General features: G+C 48.8%; 1 protein-coding gene and 1 long non-coding RNA gene across 3 annotated transcripts in view; one reads left to right on the top strand and one right to left on the bottom strand.

The window, feature by feature from the left end:
* Positions 1 to 19,777, bottom strand: part of LOC309537053 — a 219,790-nt gene that overhangs the window by 34,561 nt on the left and 165,452 nt on the right. The gene's annotated exons all lie outside the window — the stretch shown is intronic.
* On the top strand, positions 6,878 to 17,170 carry LOC309535773 (mRNA decay activator protein ZFP36-like). Its single transcript, XM_082229143.1, has 2 exons — positions 6,878 to 7,009; positions 14,858 to 17,170. Exons 1-2 carry the CDS (start codon positions 6,974 to 6,976, stop codon positions 15,902 to 15,904), a joined length of 1,083 nt encoding a protein of 360 aa, XP_082085269.1. The 5' UTR covers positions 6,878 to 6,973; the 3' UTR covers positions 15,905 to 17,170.

Below are 19,777 nucleotides of genomic sequence, written 5' to 3'. Positions count from 1 at the left end.
TCTCAGCTCAAGCATCCATGACAGATAGCCGGCCATCCTCTGCTTAGAAACCTCCATGGAATGAGAGTCCACAACCTCCCAAGGGAGGCTGTTCTACTGCCAAACTGCTCTTACTGCCAGAAAAAGGTAAAGGGGGTGTTGCTGTGGTCTAAACCACTGAGCCGCTTGGGCTTGCCGATCGAAAGGTTGGTGGTTCGAATCCCCGCGACGGGGTGAGCTCCCGTTTCTCAGTCCCTGATCCTGCCAACCTAGCAGCACACCAGTGCAAGTAGATAAATAGGTACCACTGTGGCGGGAAGGTGAACAGCATTTCTGTGCACTCTGGTTTCCGTCACGGTGTCCTGTTGCGCCAGAAGCAGTTTAGTCCTGCTGGCCACATGACCCGGAAACCCGTCCATGGGCAAAAGCCAGCTCCCTTGGCCCAAAAGCGAGATGAGCGCTGCAACCCCAGAGTCACCTTTGACTGGAGGTCAAAGGGGTCCTTTACCTTTTACCTTTACTGTCAGAAAGTACAAAATAATAATAATAATAACTATTCTCCTCCCCCAACAAACTCCCTTAAACAATAGGTCTGCCCAAGAGTTGTTGCATAGGGCAGTGGTTCTCAAAAGTTGTGGTGTGCCCGTTTGATGTGGCAGGAAAGTATGGCAGGAAGATTCGAGGACAAACAATGTTATATTTTGGGTGTGATTCCTGTTCTTATGCGGCTGCATTGTTTGATTATACTTTTTGGCCGTCCTGTGATAATATTGGAAAGCAGTTATGTTTTATGTTATAAATCAAGCAGTGCTGGGAGTGCCGTCTTTTTGTTTTTCAGTGCATTTATCAATACAAAGAGTTCAGTGTGGTGTGAGCAATTGTTCATTCCGAAAATGTGGCCCGGAGGAAAAAAACCGAGAACCGTTGCATTTGGGCAATAGAGTCCTCTCATCCATGTCAGTTGTGCAAACCTAAAGTGTTGGGATGTACTTGAATCTATCCCACAAAATACTTGTCGGTCTGGAGGTACCCAAAGACGCTGAACCAGGGCAGAATTCCTTCTGGGATTTCTGCACAGGCCAGGAAGAAGTTGCTCCCTCTGTAGGAAGGTCCTGGGATTTGCCCAGACGGGAATGACAGATGTCATCATGAAATAAAACTCCCTCTTCTGTGTGAGGTGGGGCACCCAGCTCAATCACCATAATTAGAGGAGGGGTCAGCGCCAATATCTATAGTGCAGCCGCCCCCCTCTGCCCTTTGCTATTTAAGTGCTGCCAAGATGCGGGTGGCGCTGTGGGTTAAACCACAGAGCCTAGGACTTGCCAATCAGAAGGTCGGCGGTTCAAATCCCCGTGACGGGGTGAGCTCCCGTTGCTCGGTCCCTGCTCCTGCCAACCTATCAGTTCCAAAGCACGTCAAGTGCAAGTAGATAAATAAGTACCGCTCCGGCGGGAAGGTAAATGGCATTTCCATGCGCTGCTCTGGTTTACTAGAAGCAGCTTAGTCATGCTTGCCACATGACCCAGAAGTTGTATGCCGGCTCCTTTGGCCAGTAAAGCGAGATGAGCGCTGTAACCTGAAGCGTCTGTAACCCGAGGTACCACTGTATATTGTTTGTTTATTATTCCGTAATATCTATACATAGCTTGACTGCATTACCAGACTCTCCAAGTGTGAATGTTTTGTTATGTTTTTATATATGTCGGAAGCCACCCAGAGTTGCCGGGACAACCCAGTCAGATGGACAGGCAGGGCGGGCTATGAATAATAAAATTATTATTAACATTATTACGGAACAGGACGTCCCTATTTGCCCCGGAGGAATGTTGAGGGAGATGCAGTACTCAAAAAATATATGGTCAAAAGTGGTTTGCAAACAAAACAATAAAATGATGGACAACAGCAGCACTTTGAGAGCCAGTGTGGTGTAGTGGTTAAGAGCGGTAGTCATGTAATCTGGGTAACCGGGTTCGCTTCCCCGCTCCTCCACCTGCAGCTGCTGGGTGACCTTGGGCCAGTCACACTTCTGTGAAGTCTCTCAGCCCCACTCACCTCACAGAGTGTTTGTTGTGGGGGAGGAAGGGAAAGGAGATTGTTAGCCGCTTTGAGACTCCTGAAGGGGAGTGAAAGGCGGGATATCAAATCCAAACTCTTCTTCTTCTTCTTCTTCACTTTACAACGTTCAAAAAACGAAATCATCATTCAAATAAAAACCAGATTACTGGATAAATCATGATTTTAAGCCTTTGGAGCTGTTTCTGCCGCTTCTTCCATCGCGTTGTCATGCATCCGGGTTTTCTCTGACATTTTGCAGATTCGGCAAAATTCCCCCCTGACACCATTTCCACACCCGAAAACCAGGACACGTCAGGAATTTTCCCAGCGAATGGCAAGCCTAGATATGTAGAACGTTAGTTTGTGCCTTAAGCTGCCTTTTAAGTTTGTTGCTGACTTTAAATTGGGGAAAACATTTTAAAGGGTTGCTTTTAACTGTTTTGGAAACTAATTTCCTTGCTTCATTCTCAATGCAAACCACTTGGAGGTTTTTCACAATCAGGCTTAAGCCACAGGTAAGGGAGGGGAGAGGCTCCCAGACAGCCACTGCTTTTTTTGTGGGATTCAGTCGCCCTCCAGAAAAGTCAGGCTGCACAGTCAAAGCGGATCTGGAGCTCTTGCGCAATGAACCTGCTTCTCCCACAAAACTGGACTGTTTGCTGTAAGGAAAGTGATGGGGAAATCCGCCAGGGAGTGTAGGGTGATAAATGCTCAACAAACAGGTTGTCTGGAGGTGACCCTTGAGCCAAGTCAATGTTTCTCTGCCTAGCCTACCCAACAGGGCTGTTGTGAGGATAAAATGGGGGGTGGGGACCACGTCTGCCACATTGCACACCTACAAAAGGTGATCCAGCGGCCAGGCTCTTTTTACACCCTTATGGAACCTGCTGGTCCAGAGGCAGTCTATCTTGATTCCTAGGTTTACAGGAATAGAACGCTGGCCCAAATGGACCCCCCTTTCATCTGACCAAACAGCCTCTTCTTACGTCTCTCTGGAGCACACACACACACCCCTCACCCAAACCCCTGCCCAGCTGCTGCCAGCCTGTGCTGGCAGAAAAACGAGATGGCGCAGCACTGCCACGACTCAGGCTGAACTTTCCCAAGAGAAGAGGTGGCCTTGCAGTGGGGGGGAGCCAAGGCAAAAACACCCCTCTCGAACCAGGCATTTTGGCTTTTAACCACCTGTGGCCTTGGGGGTGATGTTTCCAATGCAGGAATTGGCAAATTTTTTTAGCTGACCCTCAGACCTTGTGGCGGGCTACAGAAGCGGCACCGAGCTGGAAGAAGAGGCAAGGGGGGCCAAGTAGGTAGTCCTCCTCCCCACCCCCCAACCCCAGCTGCTGTGAGTACCTTCCCAGGGGCCACCGCCGCTGCTTCTCGTGGGTAGGCAGGGCAAGCTCGTCCGCTCCGCTCTCTGGTCCACAGGAGCACCAGGGCGGCAGCGGCGGAGGGAAAATGAGTGGCGCAAAAGGGCTGGCTCCAGAGAGGGGCTGCTTAAAATGGGGCTCAGCCAGCTCAGCCCAGCCCCCTTCCTCCTCTAGGCAGGGCGGGGAGAAGCCAGGAAGAGGGAGGGAGGGAGGAGGCGCCGCCGCCGCGGTGTGTGAGAGGGAGGGGTGGGAATGGAATGGCGCAGGGGGGGGGAAATGGCTCAGTCCAAATGAACAGAATCCTCACGCCGATCCACAGACAGTCCGCGGGCCAGATCCTGAAGGCCACTGGGCCTGATTCGGCCCGCGGCCCTTAGTTTGCTGACCGCTGTTCTATTGCACTGTTTCTCCTTGCTTTTAATGTAGGCATGTGGGATTAATGTATTAATCTTTATTTATTATTATCATTAAAGGTAAAGGTACCCCTGCCCGTACAGGCCAGTCTTGCCAGACTCTAGGGTTGTGCGCCCATCTCACTCAACAGGCCGGGGGCCAGCGCTGTCCGGAGACACTTCCGGGTCACGTGGCCAGCGTGACATCGCTGCTCTGGCGAACCAGAGCCGCACACGGAAACGCCGTTTACCTTCCCGCTTGTAAGCGGTCCCTATTTATCTACTTGCACCCGGGGGTGCTTTCGAACTGCTAGGTTGGCAGGCGCTGGGACCGAACGACGGGAGCGCACCCCGCCGCAGGGATTCGAACCGCCGACCTTTCAATCGGCAAGCCCTAGGCGCTGAGGCTTTTACCCACAGCGCCACCTGCGTCCCATTATTATCATTAGCCTTTGGCTAATTCATAATAATAATAATAATAATAATTTATTTATACCCCGCCCATCTGGCTGGGCTTCCCCAGCCATTCTGGGCGGCTTCCAACAAAGTATTAAAACACAGTGGTCTGTTAAACATTAAAAGCTTCCCTAAACAGGGCTGCCTTCAGATGTCTTCTAAAAATCTGGTAGTTATTTTTCTCTTTGACATCTGGTGGGAGGGCGTTCCACAGGGCGGGCGCCACCACCGAGAAGGCCCTCTGCCTGGTTCCCTGTAACTTGGCTTCTTGCAGGGAGGGAACTGCCAGAAGGCCCTTGGAGCTGGACCTCAGTGTCCGGGCAGAACGATGGGGGTGGAGACGCTCCTTCAGGTCTACTGGGCCATTCAGGGCTTTAAAGGTCAGCACCAACACTTTGAATTGTGCTCAGAAATGTACTGGGAGCCAATGCAGATCTCTCAGGACCGATGTTATGTGGTCTCGGCAGCCGCTCCCAGTCCCCAGTCTAGCTGCCGCATTCTGGATTAATTGTAGTTTCCAGGTCTCCTTCAAAGGTAGCCCCACATATGGCCTTTTAAGCTGGGGGGGTTGTTATTGTTTTCTTTGTTACTACGTGGCACATTTTTGTTTCTTTCTATTGCAAGCCACCCTGTGACCCTCGGATAAAGGGCGCTAAAGAACGGCAATAGATAAGATAGATAAATAAAATCTTGTTATCCCCCGACCTTCGCCCGAAGGCTCCCAGGCCGGGTTACCACATTAAAAACAAGATTGGGAAACAATCTGAAAGCGGGCAGATGAAGTTGATGGACTATATGGAACTGGCGGAAATGACTGGCAGAATCCGAGATCAGGGAGAAGAGTCGGTGGAAGAAGATTGGAAAAAAATTAAAGATTATCTACAGAAATACTGTAAAATGAATGAATGTTAGAAAAATGTTGGAATGAAGTTATATGGCTTTAGTAGAAATGTTATAAGGAATTAAGTACAGATAGGTTAACAGAGCATTAAAGGAAGAATAAGGTTAGAATGAGTTAAGATAATTATAGGATAGAAAACAGAGGAAGATGGAAAGGAATTGCTGAAATAATTAATAGAAGTGGAATACAAAAAGGGAGGTGTGAGGAGGTCGTGGAAATAAGTGAATGAAAGATGGGAGAATGAAATTGATTTATTTTATTGTTTTTGTTTTGTTTTGTTAATTTGATGTGTTGTATTGTATTGTCTTTTTAGTGTTTAAGTTTTTGGAAAAATAATAAATACTATTTTTTTAAAAAAAAACAACAACAATCTGAAAGCGGCCATATGTCAAAGAGGACGCTTTAGTGGCGATTCCTGCGTTGCAGAAGGGAGTTGGACTCGATGCCTTCCAACTCTAAACTTCTATGACCTAGAACAGTGTTTCCCAAATTTGCGTCCCCAGCTGTTGTTAGACTACAACTCCCACCATCCCTAGCTAGCAAGACCAGTGGTTAAGGCTGATTGTTAGCACATGCTTTCCTTGAAGATTGAGAAAGGTTGTGGAATGAAAGGATAAAATTTACAGCCTAAAATCATAGAATCATAGAGTTGGAAGAGACCACAAGGGCCATCGAGTCCAACCCACTGCCAAGCCTGTAATGCTTTGAAAGAGAATATGATGAAAACGATGTATAGATGGTATATTACATCAGTGAAATTAGCTAAAATGTATAAGACAAATAATAAATGTTGGAAATGTAAAGAAAAAGAAGGAACATTGTATCATATGTGGTGGGAATGTGAAAAAGTAAAGAACTTCTGGGAAATGATATATAATGAGATGAAAGAGATGTTGAAATATACGTACATTTAAAAAAAAAACCAGAAGCATTTTTACTTGATATTATAGGTCAGGACATTAATAGGCAAGATGTTAAATTGTTTTTATATGCAACAACTGCGGCAAGAGTATTGTTAGCCCAGAAATGGAAACAAGAAGAAATTTCGACGAAAGAAGAATGGCAGACAAAATTAATGGACTATGCAGAATTGGACAAAATGACAGGAAGGATTCGAAACCTGCGGGACCAGAGATTTACAGAAGATTGGAAGAAGTATATGAATTATTTGAAGAGCAACTGTAATCAACAAATTACGCTAGTAGGACTCCAAGTAGTTTTGTAGGGAGAAATATACAAAGTGTTACAAAGTAGGAAAAGATAGAGATATTGGTTATGAGTTTGAAATGTAATCGGGAAGATAAGAAATGCATACTGAGAGATTAGATTGGAAAATTTTCAGACAGGATTGATGGACATCAAAAATTCGAATAAGATGTAAAAGTATGTTTAATTACTGTTGAAAACGATATGTTAAAAAAATATATAAAAAAGAAAGAAAGCTAGCACTGCTTTCCAAAAACATCTGGTGAGACCCAAGTTTGGGAAACCATAAAAATGTGGCTTGGGTCCGTTTGTTTCTGTAGGTTGCCCTGGCAAGAACAAGCGGCGAATAAAGGTCCTCTCCATTTCCTGCGCGCTCCCCCTCGGTCCTCTTTCTCTTTCTCCCCTTCTCCCTCTCCCCCTTTCTGGGCACCCGCCTTCCCTGCAACCTCCAGCTCCGGCTGCCGCGTCTCCGCCCCATGAGCTCATCGCCAGCCCTTCATAAAAGGCGCAGCCCCGGCGCTGCGCTCTCAGCTTCCCCGCGACGCGCGCAGCCCAGCAAGTAGCCTTACGCGGCGGCGCAGCCGGAGCCCCAGCCGAGAGCCCCACGTAGCGCGATGAGCTCCATCTTGGACGTCAACACCATCTTCCAGGTACGCGCAGCAGCGCGGAAAAAGCGCGGAGGGGCTGGGGACTGTCTCCCAGACGAAGGAAGGGGATGCCCTTCATGAAAGAGAAAAGCTTTCAGCGCGCGGCTTGCATTGCGTTTTGGGTTCCGGGCTTTTTACGCAGCTTCTGGCAACTACTTTTCGCCCTCTTTCCTTCCCAGCCGAGGTCGGAAAGGAAGGTCGGATGTTTCCCCGCTGCCACCCCTTCCCTTTCCCCCCTCCTTTCCGTCCTGTTCCTCCGATACCGAGTCGCCAAATTGGGTTTGGACTTTCCAGAAAGACCCGAGATCCGGGAACGGTTTCGGGAGGCTGGAAAGAGTCCTGGATTTGGCTGGGATATTTTGGCTCCTAGGGACTGATTGTGGGAAGGGATTTTCCTGGCAGCTCTGTGGGCTGGTGTAACCTTGGAAGTTAGAAATATATTTGTGTGTGAGAGAGAGAGAGATCCCTGGATCAGACAGGAACCTTTTCCTCTTGAGACTGTTGGTCGCTGGATAGTAAAACTTAATGATCTCGTTCTTTACTGCTAGACCTAACTACATCCCGGGCTGGACCGGCCATTTTTCCTGCCTCCACCCACCGGGTGTCATTTTTATTTTTTAAAGTGGACGCCACTTCAGAGCTAGGAGGAAGGCGGGGGTCCTTTTTTGACTTTCGGGTAGGGAAATTTCTTCGGGGCGCTGCGGTTTCTTGTTGACAGCACCCGCTGCCTGACCTCCTTCTGCCAAGACAGCCGGGGACACATTTTCCATACAACTGGTGGTGTGTTTCTGTCAAAGAGAGAGAGATTGTGTGTGTGTGTGTGTTTAAAGTGAGATGGTTCCTTTTGGGCCTCTAGATTTCCTTGTATGACAACGCAAGCTTTTGAGTGACACAGAGCTCTGTTTCACCTTTCAGGCAAAAGAGTTAAAACCCAGGCAACTGTTGGGAATCCGAGTTTTCTTCCCCCTGCTCTCTAATGTGGCTCTACTCTGCAAAGCACACCCATTTTGAACCCTGAATATCTCCTCGCCAGCTCTCATCCTTACCTTGAAAATCTTGGCGAGAGGCTCCAGTTATTTTGCCGGATTCCCTTTCTGATTATCCTGCTTCCATTGAGGAAAAAAAACAAATCTGAGAAATGGCTCAAGCAGACCTTTCTTTTGAGAAATGGAAGTAACTGTATAGAGGGAGAGTGTTGCCTGTTTGGCTGCTTTGTTTTGGAGGGGGGCTGTTTGTGCCCCCCTTCCTAGATTCTGCCCCACCCGGCTCTCTCCAAATTGAATTGGGTGGCGGGTGGCTCAGAAGGGAATGGGAGGGGACAGGAACATTTATTTTTTTTGCTGGCTTACTTCCTGGAGGGAGGAACAGCACTTTTTTCTAGGTCAATAGTTCTGTTCCTTCTTCTTTTCTTTCTCCTTGGCTGGGGCTGTGAAATCAAGCAGGCTTAAGCACTCCGACTTCAGATTTCACAAGCCCTTTCCTTAAACTGCAGCAGTCCAGGATTGGTGCACGGGTTTCAGTCCCGCAAAAGACCGAGGAAATGAAACTCTCTCATTGCCCTGCATAGAATCGCTGCGGCAGTTCGAATTTTCTGTGCAGAATCTGTAAGAAGAGTTCTACAAAATAATATTTGGTATATAATGGAGCCAACGCAGTCTGGTGCTAGATTAGGTCCCAGCCATTAGGATCTGGGGTTCAGATCCCCCGGGTGACTTCGGACCAATGACCTGCCCTCCTTTACAGGGTTGTTGTGAGTTTAAAATAGGGGTGGAGAGGGAAACTTGTTCTCCACCAAGAATCATAGAATCATAGAGTTGGAAGAGACCACAAGGGCCATGGAGTCCAACCCCCTGCCAAGCAGGAAACACCATCAGAGCACTCCTGACATATGGTTGTCAAGCCTCTGCTTAAAGACCTCCAAAGTAGGAGACTCCACCACACTCCTTGGCAGCAAATTCCACTGTCAAACAGCTCTTACTGTCAGGAAGTTCTTCCTAATGTTTAGGTGGAATCTTCTTTCTTGTAGTTAGGATCCATTGCTCCGTGTCCGCTTCTCTGGAGCAGCAGAAAACAACCTTTCTCCCTCCTCTATGTGACATCCTTTTATATATTTGAACATGGCTATCATATCACCCCTTAACCTCCTCTTCTCCAGGCTAAACATGCCCAGCTCCCTTAGCCGTTCCTCATAAGGCATCGTTTCCAGGCCTTTGACCATTTTGGTTGCCCTCCTCTGGACACGTTCCAGTTTGTCAGTGTCCTTCTTGAACTGTGGTGCCCAGAACTGGACACAGTTTCTTGTCCCTCTCCTGATCTCCTCAGGAGAGGGACAAGAAAAAACCACAATTGAATCAAGCAAAATGTTTATCTTTGTTGAGAGGGTGTGACAAAGTTTCCTCTATAGAAAAAAACTGAATCATTTGTTTGTTGAATGTATGTTTTGCTGTTGTAACATGTCCTGGGACTTTACGGTGAGAGTTACATAGGAATTTTTAAAAATAAACATGCAAGCCTCTATACGTCTGATTTTGTTTCCCGGTAGGCTGTGCAAATCGTAAATAAAGCAAGTTAGTTTACAGCCCGCCGATAAAGGGTTCGTTCAGTTGGGAGCCCAAGAAGGCTCTGGCTAGATTGAGAAATGAGGAATTAAAGTTTTTGGGTTACGTGGAATACTTCGGGCAGATGTTGAGTGAAGGTAAATTTCCGCAGTTAGTTGGAGGTGACGTGTTTTCAGTCCCATAGCAGAAAATGCATTAAGCAACAGCCCACTCCTCTGAAGCAAGACCCACATCAATGGGAGCAGCCTTGCGACCACGTCCACAAAACCTGACAGTCCTCATGCGAACGTCAGCCTCATGTGTGAGCAAGGAAATAGCTTGCATTTTCTTGAAGCCTTCTGCGAACCCTGCAAAACAGATAATTTCTTTAAAACAGGACCCCAAAATATTCCTCCTTAAAATGTGCATGCCATGAGCACCTTCTGGAGCAAGAGAGCTTATTATTACAGGCCTCCCTGGTCTAGAGAGTCTTTGCCAAGCTAGTGCCCGCCAGATTTCTTGAGGACTACAGTTCCCATCAGCCCCAGACACCCCTGCTAAATTAAATAGACCACACCCTCCTCGACTGGCAGGAAGGAACGAAGGCAGGTTTTCCCATCCTGGGATGAACTGTCAAACTCAGAAGCTGCGTTGGCTTCTGCTACATGGAGGACCGGTTTGCAAAATATCTCCAAATATCTCAAAATGAATTCGAGAGAATCTGCACCGACAGCCCATTATTGTTGCATGCGTCACCCCCAGTTCACTGAGAGGCACAGATCATGCCAGTGAAAGATTGAGAAATAGGTGTTGACTCTTGCCACATCTTGATAAGGGGTCTTATGGCTTGGATGATTAAGGAGCAGATTTGTGAAGATTAGCAGGCCAGGTGGCAAAACAGGGGGAAGTTGTTTTTCAAAGTTTCTACTCCTCCAGATTGTAGATATAGGTGGAGCCTAGTTTATATGTGGTCGTGGAGTTCTGGGAAAAGAACACAGCACATGCTCAATAGTGCTCTCTTCCTTTGTGATCTCACACACTTTGAGAATTTAGCCCCATCGTTTTAAAAGTGGGGTGTAGGCATGGTGTCCAGTTTTCCATATTACAGGTTTTGGGCAATAGGGTGTAATTTTTTTCCTCGTTTATCCAAAAAATGTTTTAAAGCAAAAGACTTCCACCAGGGACACTGCTCTTGTTTTGATTGGTTTTAATAAATCCTGCAGCTTTGGAAAGTCTTGATAAAGAAACAAATAAGCAGCGGTTAGCCTCCTGAAGAAGGTCCATTTTTATTTTTGACAGCGCGTGAAAGTTTAGTTCGACACCTGATTTCTGACGCAAAGACATTTTCCAGCCTCTCAGTCACAGATAAGTCTGGGGCAGCTTGGGTTTCTGTAAGCGCCACTCAGGAAGTGTGTGTTTGTTAGTGCAAGATGAGGGTCTCTATTTTACTTCTATTTTACCTTATTTATTTATTGCAGTTATATACCCCACCTTTTCTTCCAAGGATCTCAAGGCGTCGTGTCCATGGTTCTCTTCTTTTAAGTTTCCACAACAACCCTGTGAGGTAGGTTAGAAAGGCAGCAGCGAGCTTCATGCGGCTGATTGGGCATTTGAACCCAGCTCCTGATCCTAGATACTCTCACCATTGCACCGCACTTTTCCGAATAACGCCCAATTTGCAACTCTGGATATTTGCCAGAAGTCGAAGGGGCCCTCGGGTGTAGGTGTGGGGAACAGTGAAATCATGTGGGAACGCAGAAGAAAAATTGAGTCTTCGTCCTTTCTGTCGCTCGGCATTCGTTTCAAGTTTCTAGATCTCATGGTTCAACGAAGTCTGCTTCGTGGCTAGAGATCTTCCACTCACAACCTTCCTTCCCTTTGCACGTGTGTTTCCATTGCCAGCTACCTGGCAATCTCTCCCCCACCTTAAAAAAAGATGTTTGCCACTTCCTGGGGGCAGGGCTTCCTCTTCCTGTTTGTCAGGCTCCTGCCACTCATCTGCCGGGCGATTCCTGTTTAGCAAATCTTTTCTTCACCTGCCTTACCTGGGCTGCACCTGCACTGCCACCCGTCTCAGCTGTGCCCTGTCTCCATCCTGTCTCCCTTGTCTCTCCTCAACCGTCTAAGCTGAGATTGCACACTCTGTGGAACCCGGGTTCTCCCCGCAGGGGGTTGGACTAGATGACCCTCAGAGGTCCCTTCCAACTCGACAACTTCATTTACAAGACGGGAGCTTTCCCTTGTTAGTCTTTTTATCAATGCTGTTTTGCAGCTTTTGACTTTGGGATGCTTTGAGGCGTGGCCCGTCTAACGCCAAAGTCCACAGACCTGATGTATTTTTTTTACCCAGAGAGAGAGAGATATTTCCATTTAAAATGCAAGCCATCCGAATGGGAACGGCAGGTCCGAATCCAAACCGGTGGCTTCAAAATGCCAGCAAACTGAATCCGTGAATTGTTCCTCGACCTGCGAATTTGGGAGGCTGGTTGAGCTGGAAACAAATTGTTCCTGCGTTGCAGGGGGTTGGTCTAGATGACTTTGGGGGTCCCACCCAACCCTGTGATTCTGTGTTGCTATGAAATGAGGCAGCCCTTGTCTGTGCCCCCTCAGCTCAGGAGCTCACGGCGTTTCCCCATATTGGCATCTGGTACAAAAAGCAGGTTGTTGGACTATAGATGTGCAGGCTTGTGGAACCTCCAGCTCCAATGGCAGTCTATCCCAATTTCTAGGTTTGCTGGGGCATTTGGCCACGGCAAGAGCAGGCTGCTGGACTCAGTGGGCCCCTTTGGGCCTCATCCAGCAGCCAGATGCTTCCCTGCCTCCTTAATTAGCCCAGACGATAGCAAAGTGATAATGTGCCTCTAGTAGGTGAAAGGCTTTCTGGGCTCCCACAACCCTCCCTTCCTCCCCTATCTTTCTGGCTCTCCACAGTCAGAGGAGCAGCTGTTCCCCCTCCAGCTCTGGCGCAGGCCCAGCGTTAAAAATAACTGCGACCCAGCCCACCGCGGCTATATGAAACTGCCTGACGTCACCTTTTCCTGCTCCGCAGTGAGGCCCGCTCTGCTCTCAGAAACCTGTTCGCCTTTCCTCAGCGCCTCCGCCTCCTTCTCCTCCATCAGCTGCCTTGTCGCGGCAGCCATTGTGATGTAGAGCTAGGGAGACCTGGGTTCGAATCCCTGACCTTGGTCGTGAAGATTATGGGCCAGTCGGTCACTCTCCCTCCCAGCCTAACCTAAAGGAGTACTGTATCTAGATCAAGGGAAGTAATAGTGCCACTGTATTCTGCTCTGGTCAGACCTCACCTGGAGTACTGTGTCCAGTTCTGGGCACCACAGTTCAAGAAGGACACTGACAAACTGGAACGTGTCCAGAGGAGGGCAACCAAAATGGTCCAAGGCCTGGAAACGATGCCTTATGAGGGACGGCTAAGGGAGCTGGGCATGTTTAGCCTGGAGAAGAGGAGGTTAAGGGGTGATATGATAGCCATGTTCAAATATATAAAAGGATGTCACATAGAGGAGGGAGAAAGGTTGTTTTCTGCTGCTCCAGAGAAGCGGACACGGAGCAATGGATCCAAACTACAAGAAAGAAGATTCCACCTAAACATTAGGAAGAACTTCCTGACAGTAAGAGCTGTTTGACAGTGGAATTTGCTGCCAAGGAGTGTGGTGGAGTCTCCTCCTTTGGAGGTCTTTAAGCAGAGGCTTGACAACCATATGTCAGGAGTGCTCTGATGGTGTTTCCTGCTTGGCAGGGGGTTGGACTCGATGGCCCTTGTGGTCTCTTCCAACTCTAGGATTCTATTGTTCTTCTATAACCTGCCACGCAAGGCTGTTGTGGGGATTAAACGAGAACCAGCTATGCCCCCTAGAGCTCTCCTTTTTTGCAGGGGAGGGAAAAGGTGGGAAAGAAATGCAATTCCTAGGATATAATTTTTGACGTTCTTGGAGAGAGGGGCGAAGGATTGAGGCTGAGCCTCCTTTGAAATCTTGATTGTATCGCATTTCCAGGGCAGGATCTCAGGGGGGACAAGACTGGAGACAACAATCTCCCAGATTTTTGGTCTCCAACACACTTCCGGCATCTACCTGTGTTTGTAAACTTATTTATAGGCTGCCTTTGGGGACAGAGCTTCTACAGAAGAAGCAGAGTGTTTGGAATTTGCCATCTCTACCATCTGGGAATCATTTGATCCAGACTGTTTTCACACACCCAGTACCCCATCCTGCAGAATTAGTTATATTTTATCTGCACAATCAGAACGAATTACTGGCACCAAAATGCCTTTTCTGAGCAGGAGCTGTTGCCCTTAAGAAAAAGCAGTCAAAACAGCCCAGTATAATTGTAGGCTGTCCCTGGAGCCAAGTGACTTTCCTCCTTCAATTCCTCAAAGTTCTTAACCTAGCTCAAGGTTGTCATCTGAACTGATACTCAATCAGAGTCGTTCCATCCCTTGAAAACCAAGACTTGCCCCAAAATGACAACCAGGCATTCCTCAAACCCTTGGTTTGCACCGGACTTCCTTCTACCTCTTACTTGGGTCCGTAGAATTCTCTGTTATATGTCTTTCCAACTGTATCTAATATTCTATTTACCATCTTTCCCATTGTTTCTACTAGTTATCTTTACAAGAGTAATTCTAGCCCAGTCAAAAAAATTTAAATCGCCGCGGTAATCTTCCAGATATTTTTAGAAATTTACTCCAATTGTTGTTGAATTTTGGGTACTCTTGGTCTCTTAACTGCCCAGTCAGCTTGCCCATCTCTGCGTATTCCGTCAACTTCTCTTGCCAGTCCCTTTTCATTGGAATTTGATCTTCTTCCCAGTTTTGTGCTAACAATGCTCTCGCCGTTGTGGTGGCGTTCATGTTCGTGTGGTCAGCTTTTGCGTAGGGGAACAGGAGACCATCACTCTGTTCGTCCTGCCCTCATGTGTCCCACTCTCCTGATGTCGGGGAGGACCCAATGGGGCCCCGAGTCAGATCTCGCTGTCCCAAAATATTGGGGGGGGGGGCTGAAGCCCTGTTTGCCCGCCAGGGTGCAGGAAACAGCCACAAAAATTGTCCTGTTCACCTAGTGGTGGGACAGATTGATGAAGCCTAGCAGGACACCTGCTCTAGGGGGACACTTAGGGGGCTAGCCTAGTTCCCTCTGGCCGCACGCCACTGCCCCTGGGGGTCATCTGTTCCAACCCCCTGCAATGCAGGGATCTCGACTGAGTCCTCCACGACAGAGGGCCGTCCATTCTCTGCTTAAAAATAAATCACAAGGTAGCAGCACCGAAAGCTCACGTCTCTCTCTTTCTCTGCCCGCAGAACCTGCGTAACCTGTCTCTGAGCGAGGACCAAGACATGCCCTCCTCGCGCCGCGACTCCGCCTGTTCCCTGGACACGCCCTACAGCAGCGGGGACTCCTCCCAGCTGTGGCCACTTCGCAGCCACTGGAGCCCCGGCTCGGAGCAGCAGTTGCGCCCCCTCAGCGAGCCCGTCCGCCGCCCGCCTTTGCGGCCCGACCGCTCCATCAGCCTCATCGAGGGCAGCAAGGCGCTGCCGCCGCCCCCTCCGGGCTTCCCTCCCCTGAAGCTGCCCTCGCTGGCGGCGCCGCCGCTCTCCTCCCGCTACAAGACGGAGCTGTGCCGCACCTTCAGCGAGACGGGCAAGTGCAAGTACGGGGCCAAGTGCCAGTTTGCCCACGGCGCGGCCGAGTTGCGCACGGTCAGCCGCCACCCCAAGTACAAGACGGAGCTGTGCCACAAGTTCTACATCCACGGCGAGTGCCCCTACGGCTCCCGCTGCCACTTCATCCACTCCATCGAGGAGGCCCAGGCCTGCTCGCCGTCCTCGTCGTCACCGCAGCTCCTGCGCCAGAGTGTCAGTTACTCCGGTGTGCCGGCCGGCCGACGCTCTTCCCCTCTGCACGGCGTCCCCGACCCGGCTTCCTTTGCCCGGGCGCCGTCCGTCTCGCCGCCTCCGGCCCCGGCCGACCTCCTCTCCCCGACCTTTGGGCACCTGAACTCGGATCCCATCTCTCGCTTCCACACGCTGGGGGAAGCCCTGGCCATCCCAGCCTCCGGGGGGTGCTGTCCGTGCCACTGCGGCAAGTCAGCCAGCTTGTCCGGCCCTCTCCAGACCCACCACCGGGACCTCTTCTCCGCTGCTCCAGGGACGCCGACCTCTGCGGCTGCTTCCGCCAACCTGCCCCGGACGCCTTCCTCCAACTCCCTCTCCGACCCCGACTGCTACAGCAGCTCCAGCAGCCTGAGCGGTTCCGACTCACCCGTCTTTGACTTCCACGCCCCCAGCGGGCCCGTGGGCAGCAGCAACCGGCTGCCCATCTTCAACCGAATCTCCGTCTCCGAGTGAGCCTCACGGCACCTTCGCCGGTTTGCGGATTTATGCGGGGAGTGATTTGTCGCTGCACAGGTGTTACGTATGACCTTCCCGGTTTGTGGGGCCTGTTCGAACCACCCTCTGGACTCGATCCCTCGGAGCTGTCGCTGCTCCGGGGTCCTCAAGCCGCACGCAGGACTTCCTGGTGTTTCGCCGCGTCCTTTTCGCTGACGGAAGAGGGAGAGGAGAGCGCAAAAGAGGAGGCTGGAACCCTCCTTCCCGTCTCCCCTCCGTCCAAATGTGCCTGGAAAACGCCTTTTAAAAGAGAGAGAAATGAACAACAACCCAAATTGGTTCTGGTTTGTTGTGTTTACCCCACAAGTGCCTTGTGCCGGCTCGAAGGGGGCACAGCCCCCCAACCCAATACGTCAGGGGCCGAGAGTCTCGCTTGCATCGAACAGCAGGTAGTTAGTGATGTGATTGGCAGGTGACCACAGTGAGCCTTTGACAGTGGGGCAAGGTCCCCCCCCGCTTCCTCACCTGGGTTTTGCTCTTCCCCATCCTAGTGACCTCTGCCCCCCAGCACACCCTTTTTAGCATGACAAACCCACCACCAAATCATTCGACCCACCACTGCAGTGGAAACCGTGAATCGGACGAAACAGGATGATTGGAGAGAGACTAAAGAGAGAGACTGGCGATGGCCGGGTTTGGCTCCCTGGCCGCCAGTTGCCGACCCCTTACAGAGCTCCGCCTCCACCTTTTAAAACTACGCAGAAAACAGTGCCTTGCCTCCGAAAGTGCCATGTTGGTTCGGGCGGATAAAAGCTGAAAGTGCAAGGCTTATTATCCCAACTGTCCACCTCTCTCGTGTCTCTCTTCCCCATCCTGTGAAATTTTGCTAATACGGGGTGGCAGCTAGGAGATCTCTTCCCCCCAAAAAACATTCCTTCATCCCTCCCCAGTCTGTGGTTTTTCTGTGGTTTGGGGGGAGATGGAGATCACAGACACATTGGAAGGGATTCCATGGGTCAATCTAGTCCCTGGCATTCCTCTTGCCTGTTGAGCATCGCTCCTCCAAACCCTAAGGTGCCCCAGATATCTCCGCAGTGGGGAAATGGAGCAGTTCCGCCCTTCTCGTCGCCCTCGCCCCAATTTTGTATGTAGCAGATTTACAATTCCTCTTTGGGAAGGGGGAACAGACGACACGGCGGTTGGAAATTGGGCAGAGGAGAGGTGCAATCGTGACGATGCTTCCTCTGCCGGTTTCCTCGTTTATTTATTTTTTAAAATTAAAAATATAGATATCTCTGGTTGCTTCTAACATACTGTGAATGCCTGGACCTCGCTGCCTTAATGGGCAACCCCCTTCCCCTCGCACACAAACGACAAGGGGCTGAGAGTTGGGTTTAAAATTAAACGAAAAATCAAAATAGCATTGGCCCCTAGCATGGAGGTTGGAGGAGCCTTGAATTTTTCTGAGGTTGCAAAAGAAGAGACTCTGTGGTTTTCTGTCTTTTGGTGGAAGGGTGGAAAAAAGCCACCTAGGTGTGTCTTGTTATTTCACACATATTTACACTGATCACTAGGAGCGTCAAAGGATGGAGATCAGATGCTAAACGGGGACTGAGCAGCCATGAGGGGGTGGGGTGGAATTCTTAATCTTTTATATATATAAAATGTTGATGCTAACTACCTGCGTCTAATTATTGTGGGGAACGTATGTGTCTGTGTGTATTTTTATTTCATTTAAAATGAGCCCTCAATGTTTACCTTGTAATACTGCGATAAGCGGAAAAAAACCAAAATGTAAACTATTTATAGACACTTTATTTATTCAAACAATTTTATATACTATTTATCTTTTTTTGTAATATTCCAAAATAATATATATATATATATATATTTTCGTGTTTGAAATATGGGGAAAAAGAGAACATTGTGCTAAAATTTAAATTGTTTATGGAAAAAAAAATAAGTTTGCTACTTTCTTCGCTAGGGGAAAAAAAGTTTGCTATTTCTTTTCTCAATGTGAGAATTTCAGATAAAAAAAGCAACTAATAATGGTGCCGTTAATAATAATAATTATTATTGATAATAATAAATTCAAAGATCGAAAGGACCTGTGACGTTTGTGGCTATTTATTTGCAGTACAAACCCACACCCATGACATAGGTGATGAGTCGCCTTGAGAAAAAAGAGGCATTTCTTATATTTCTGCAGCACATTCCAGTTTAAGGACAGCATTCATTTTTTGAAATCTGCAGAAACACCAGCCAGACTAACCCAAGGCAGTTTAGCCTGATTAGGATTTTGAACCCAGAATATATAAGAAACTGCTGGGGGTGGCTCCTAGATTCTCTGGTTGGGAGGAGGGAAGAATTACGTAAATCAAGTAGAATCATAGAATCCTAGAGTTGGAAGAGACCACAAGGGCCATCGAGTCCAACCCCCTGCCAAGCAGGAAACACCATCAGAGCACTCCTGACATATGGTTGTCAAGCCTCTGCTTAAAGACCTCCAAAGGAGGAGACTCCACCACACTCCTTGGCAGCAAATTCCACTGTCAAACAGCTCTTGCTGTCAGGAAGTTCTTCCTAATGTTTAGGTGGAATCTTCTTTCTTGTAGTTTGGATCCATTGCTCCGTGTCTGCTTGTCTGGAGCAGCAGAAAACAACCTTTCTCCCTCCTCTATGTGACATCCTTTTATATATTTGAACATGGCTATCATATCAGCCCTTAACCTCCTCTGCTCCAGGCTAAACATGCCCAGCTCCCTTAGCCGTTCCTCATAAGGCATCGTTTCCAGGCCTTTGACCATTTTGGTTGTCCTCCTCTGGACACGTTCCAGTTTGTCAGTGTCCTTCTTGAATTGTGGTGCCCAGAACTGGACAAAGTACTTTGCATACATTAGCTTGATTGCATAATTTATTCTGCTGGTCCTGGGAAAGCCAGGATTTAACACAGGGCCCCCCGAAGCAAGCTCTGCCTCACAGTCGCTGCGGTTCGTCTTGTTGCACATAAAACCCATGTTTGCATCCATGAGGTCTGGACAATTGAAAAACAAACAAATGACAGGATGCTGAAATTCTGTGCCCAGCGACAACACCACTCCGCTTTTGTGATGCCCCATAGTTCTGGGATTGAGGCCCAAGCTAGCAACCGGCTTTCTGGAAAACCTATAGGTGATAATTTGCTGAGCCCAAAACATCTGCTATTGGAAACAGAACACGCATTTAGATCTGAACAGGTTTGGTTTTTGCTGGTTGACAAAAGAGTCAGGATTCCCCTTTCTCCCGATAATCCATGGATGAATTCCAAAATCCACCAGTAACTCCTCAGTCATGAGTGGAGCTCCTGCCCCCATCTCTTCTGGGATCTCCCTGCATTCTGCAAGCTCTTATTCATAGAATTGTTGAGTTGGAAGATGGGAGCCCAAAGGGCATCTAGTCCAACCCCTGCAATGAAGGAATCTCAACTAGATCATCTCAGACTGATGGCCATCCATCCTCTGCCTTAAACCTCTAAGGAAGGAGAGACCAAAAACCTCCTGAGGGAATCCGTTCCACAGCTCTTTCTGTCAGAAAATTCTTCCTGATGTCTAGGCTGTGTGAGTGTCTGGAGGCGGTTGGAGGATGGATGGCTGCTAACGGATTGAGGTTGAATCCTGACCTACTGTGACTAAATGTGTTGGCCACGTTGGGGCAGAGATGTAGACTGGCAACCAGCTGGCAACTCCCTCACACGTTATTATACAGTGGTTCTGCTCCTTCCTCCTGGGCCGTGTCCAGAAAGTGGTGTTGGGTGTTGAGTGTTCAGACCCCTCACTTGTGGGGTCCCTCAGGGTTTCATCCTCTCCCCCATGCTTTTTCATATCTATATGAAGCTGCTGGGAGAGATCATCA

Source organism: Podarcis vaucheri, assembly GCF_965113315.1.
Source record: "Podarcis vaucheri genome assembly, chromosome: 7".
In the NCBI taxonomy this organism is placed as follows: Eukaryota; Metazoa; Chordata; class Lepidosauria; order Squamata; family Lacertidae; genus Podarcis; species Podarcis vaucheri.
Note: the sequence above shows the minus strand (reverse complement) of the source record. Positions and strands in the feature narration are given on the sequence as shown.

Excerpts from the sequence above, each read along its gene's own strand:
- LOC309535773 (XM_082229143.1), top strand. The coding sequence starts at position 6,974 with ATGAGCTCCATCTTGGACGTCAACACCATCTTCCAG. Across the intron at positions 7,010-14,857 it reads ACGTCAACACCATCTTCCAG|AACCTGCGTAACCTGTCTCT; the intron begins GTACGCGCAGCA and ends CTCTGCCCGCAG.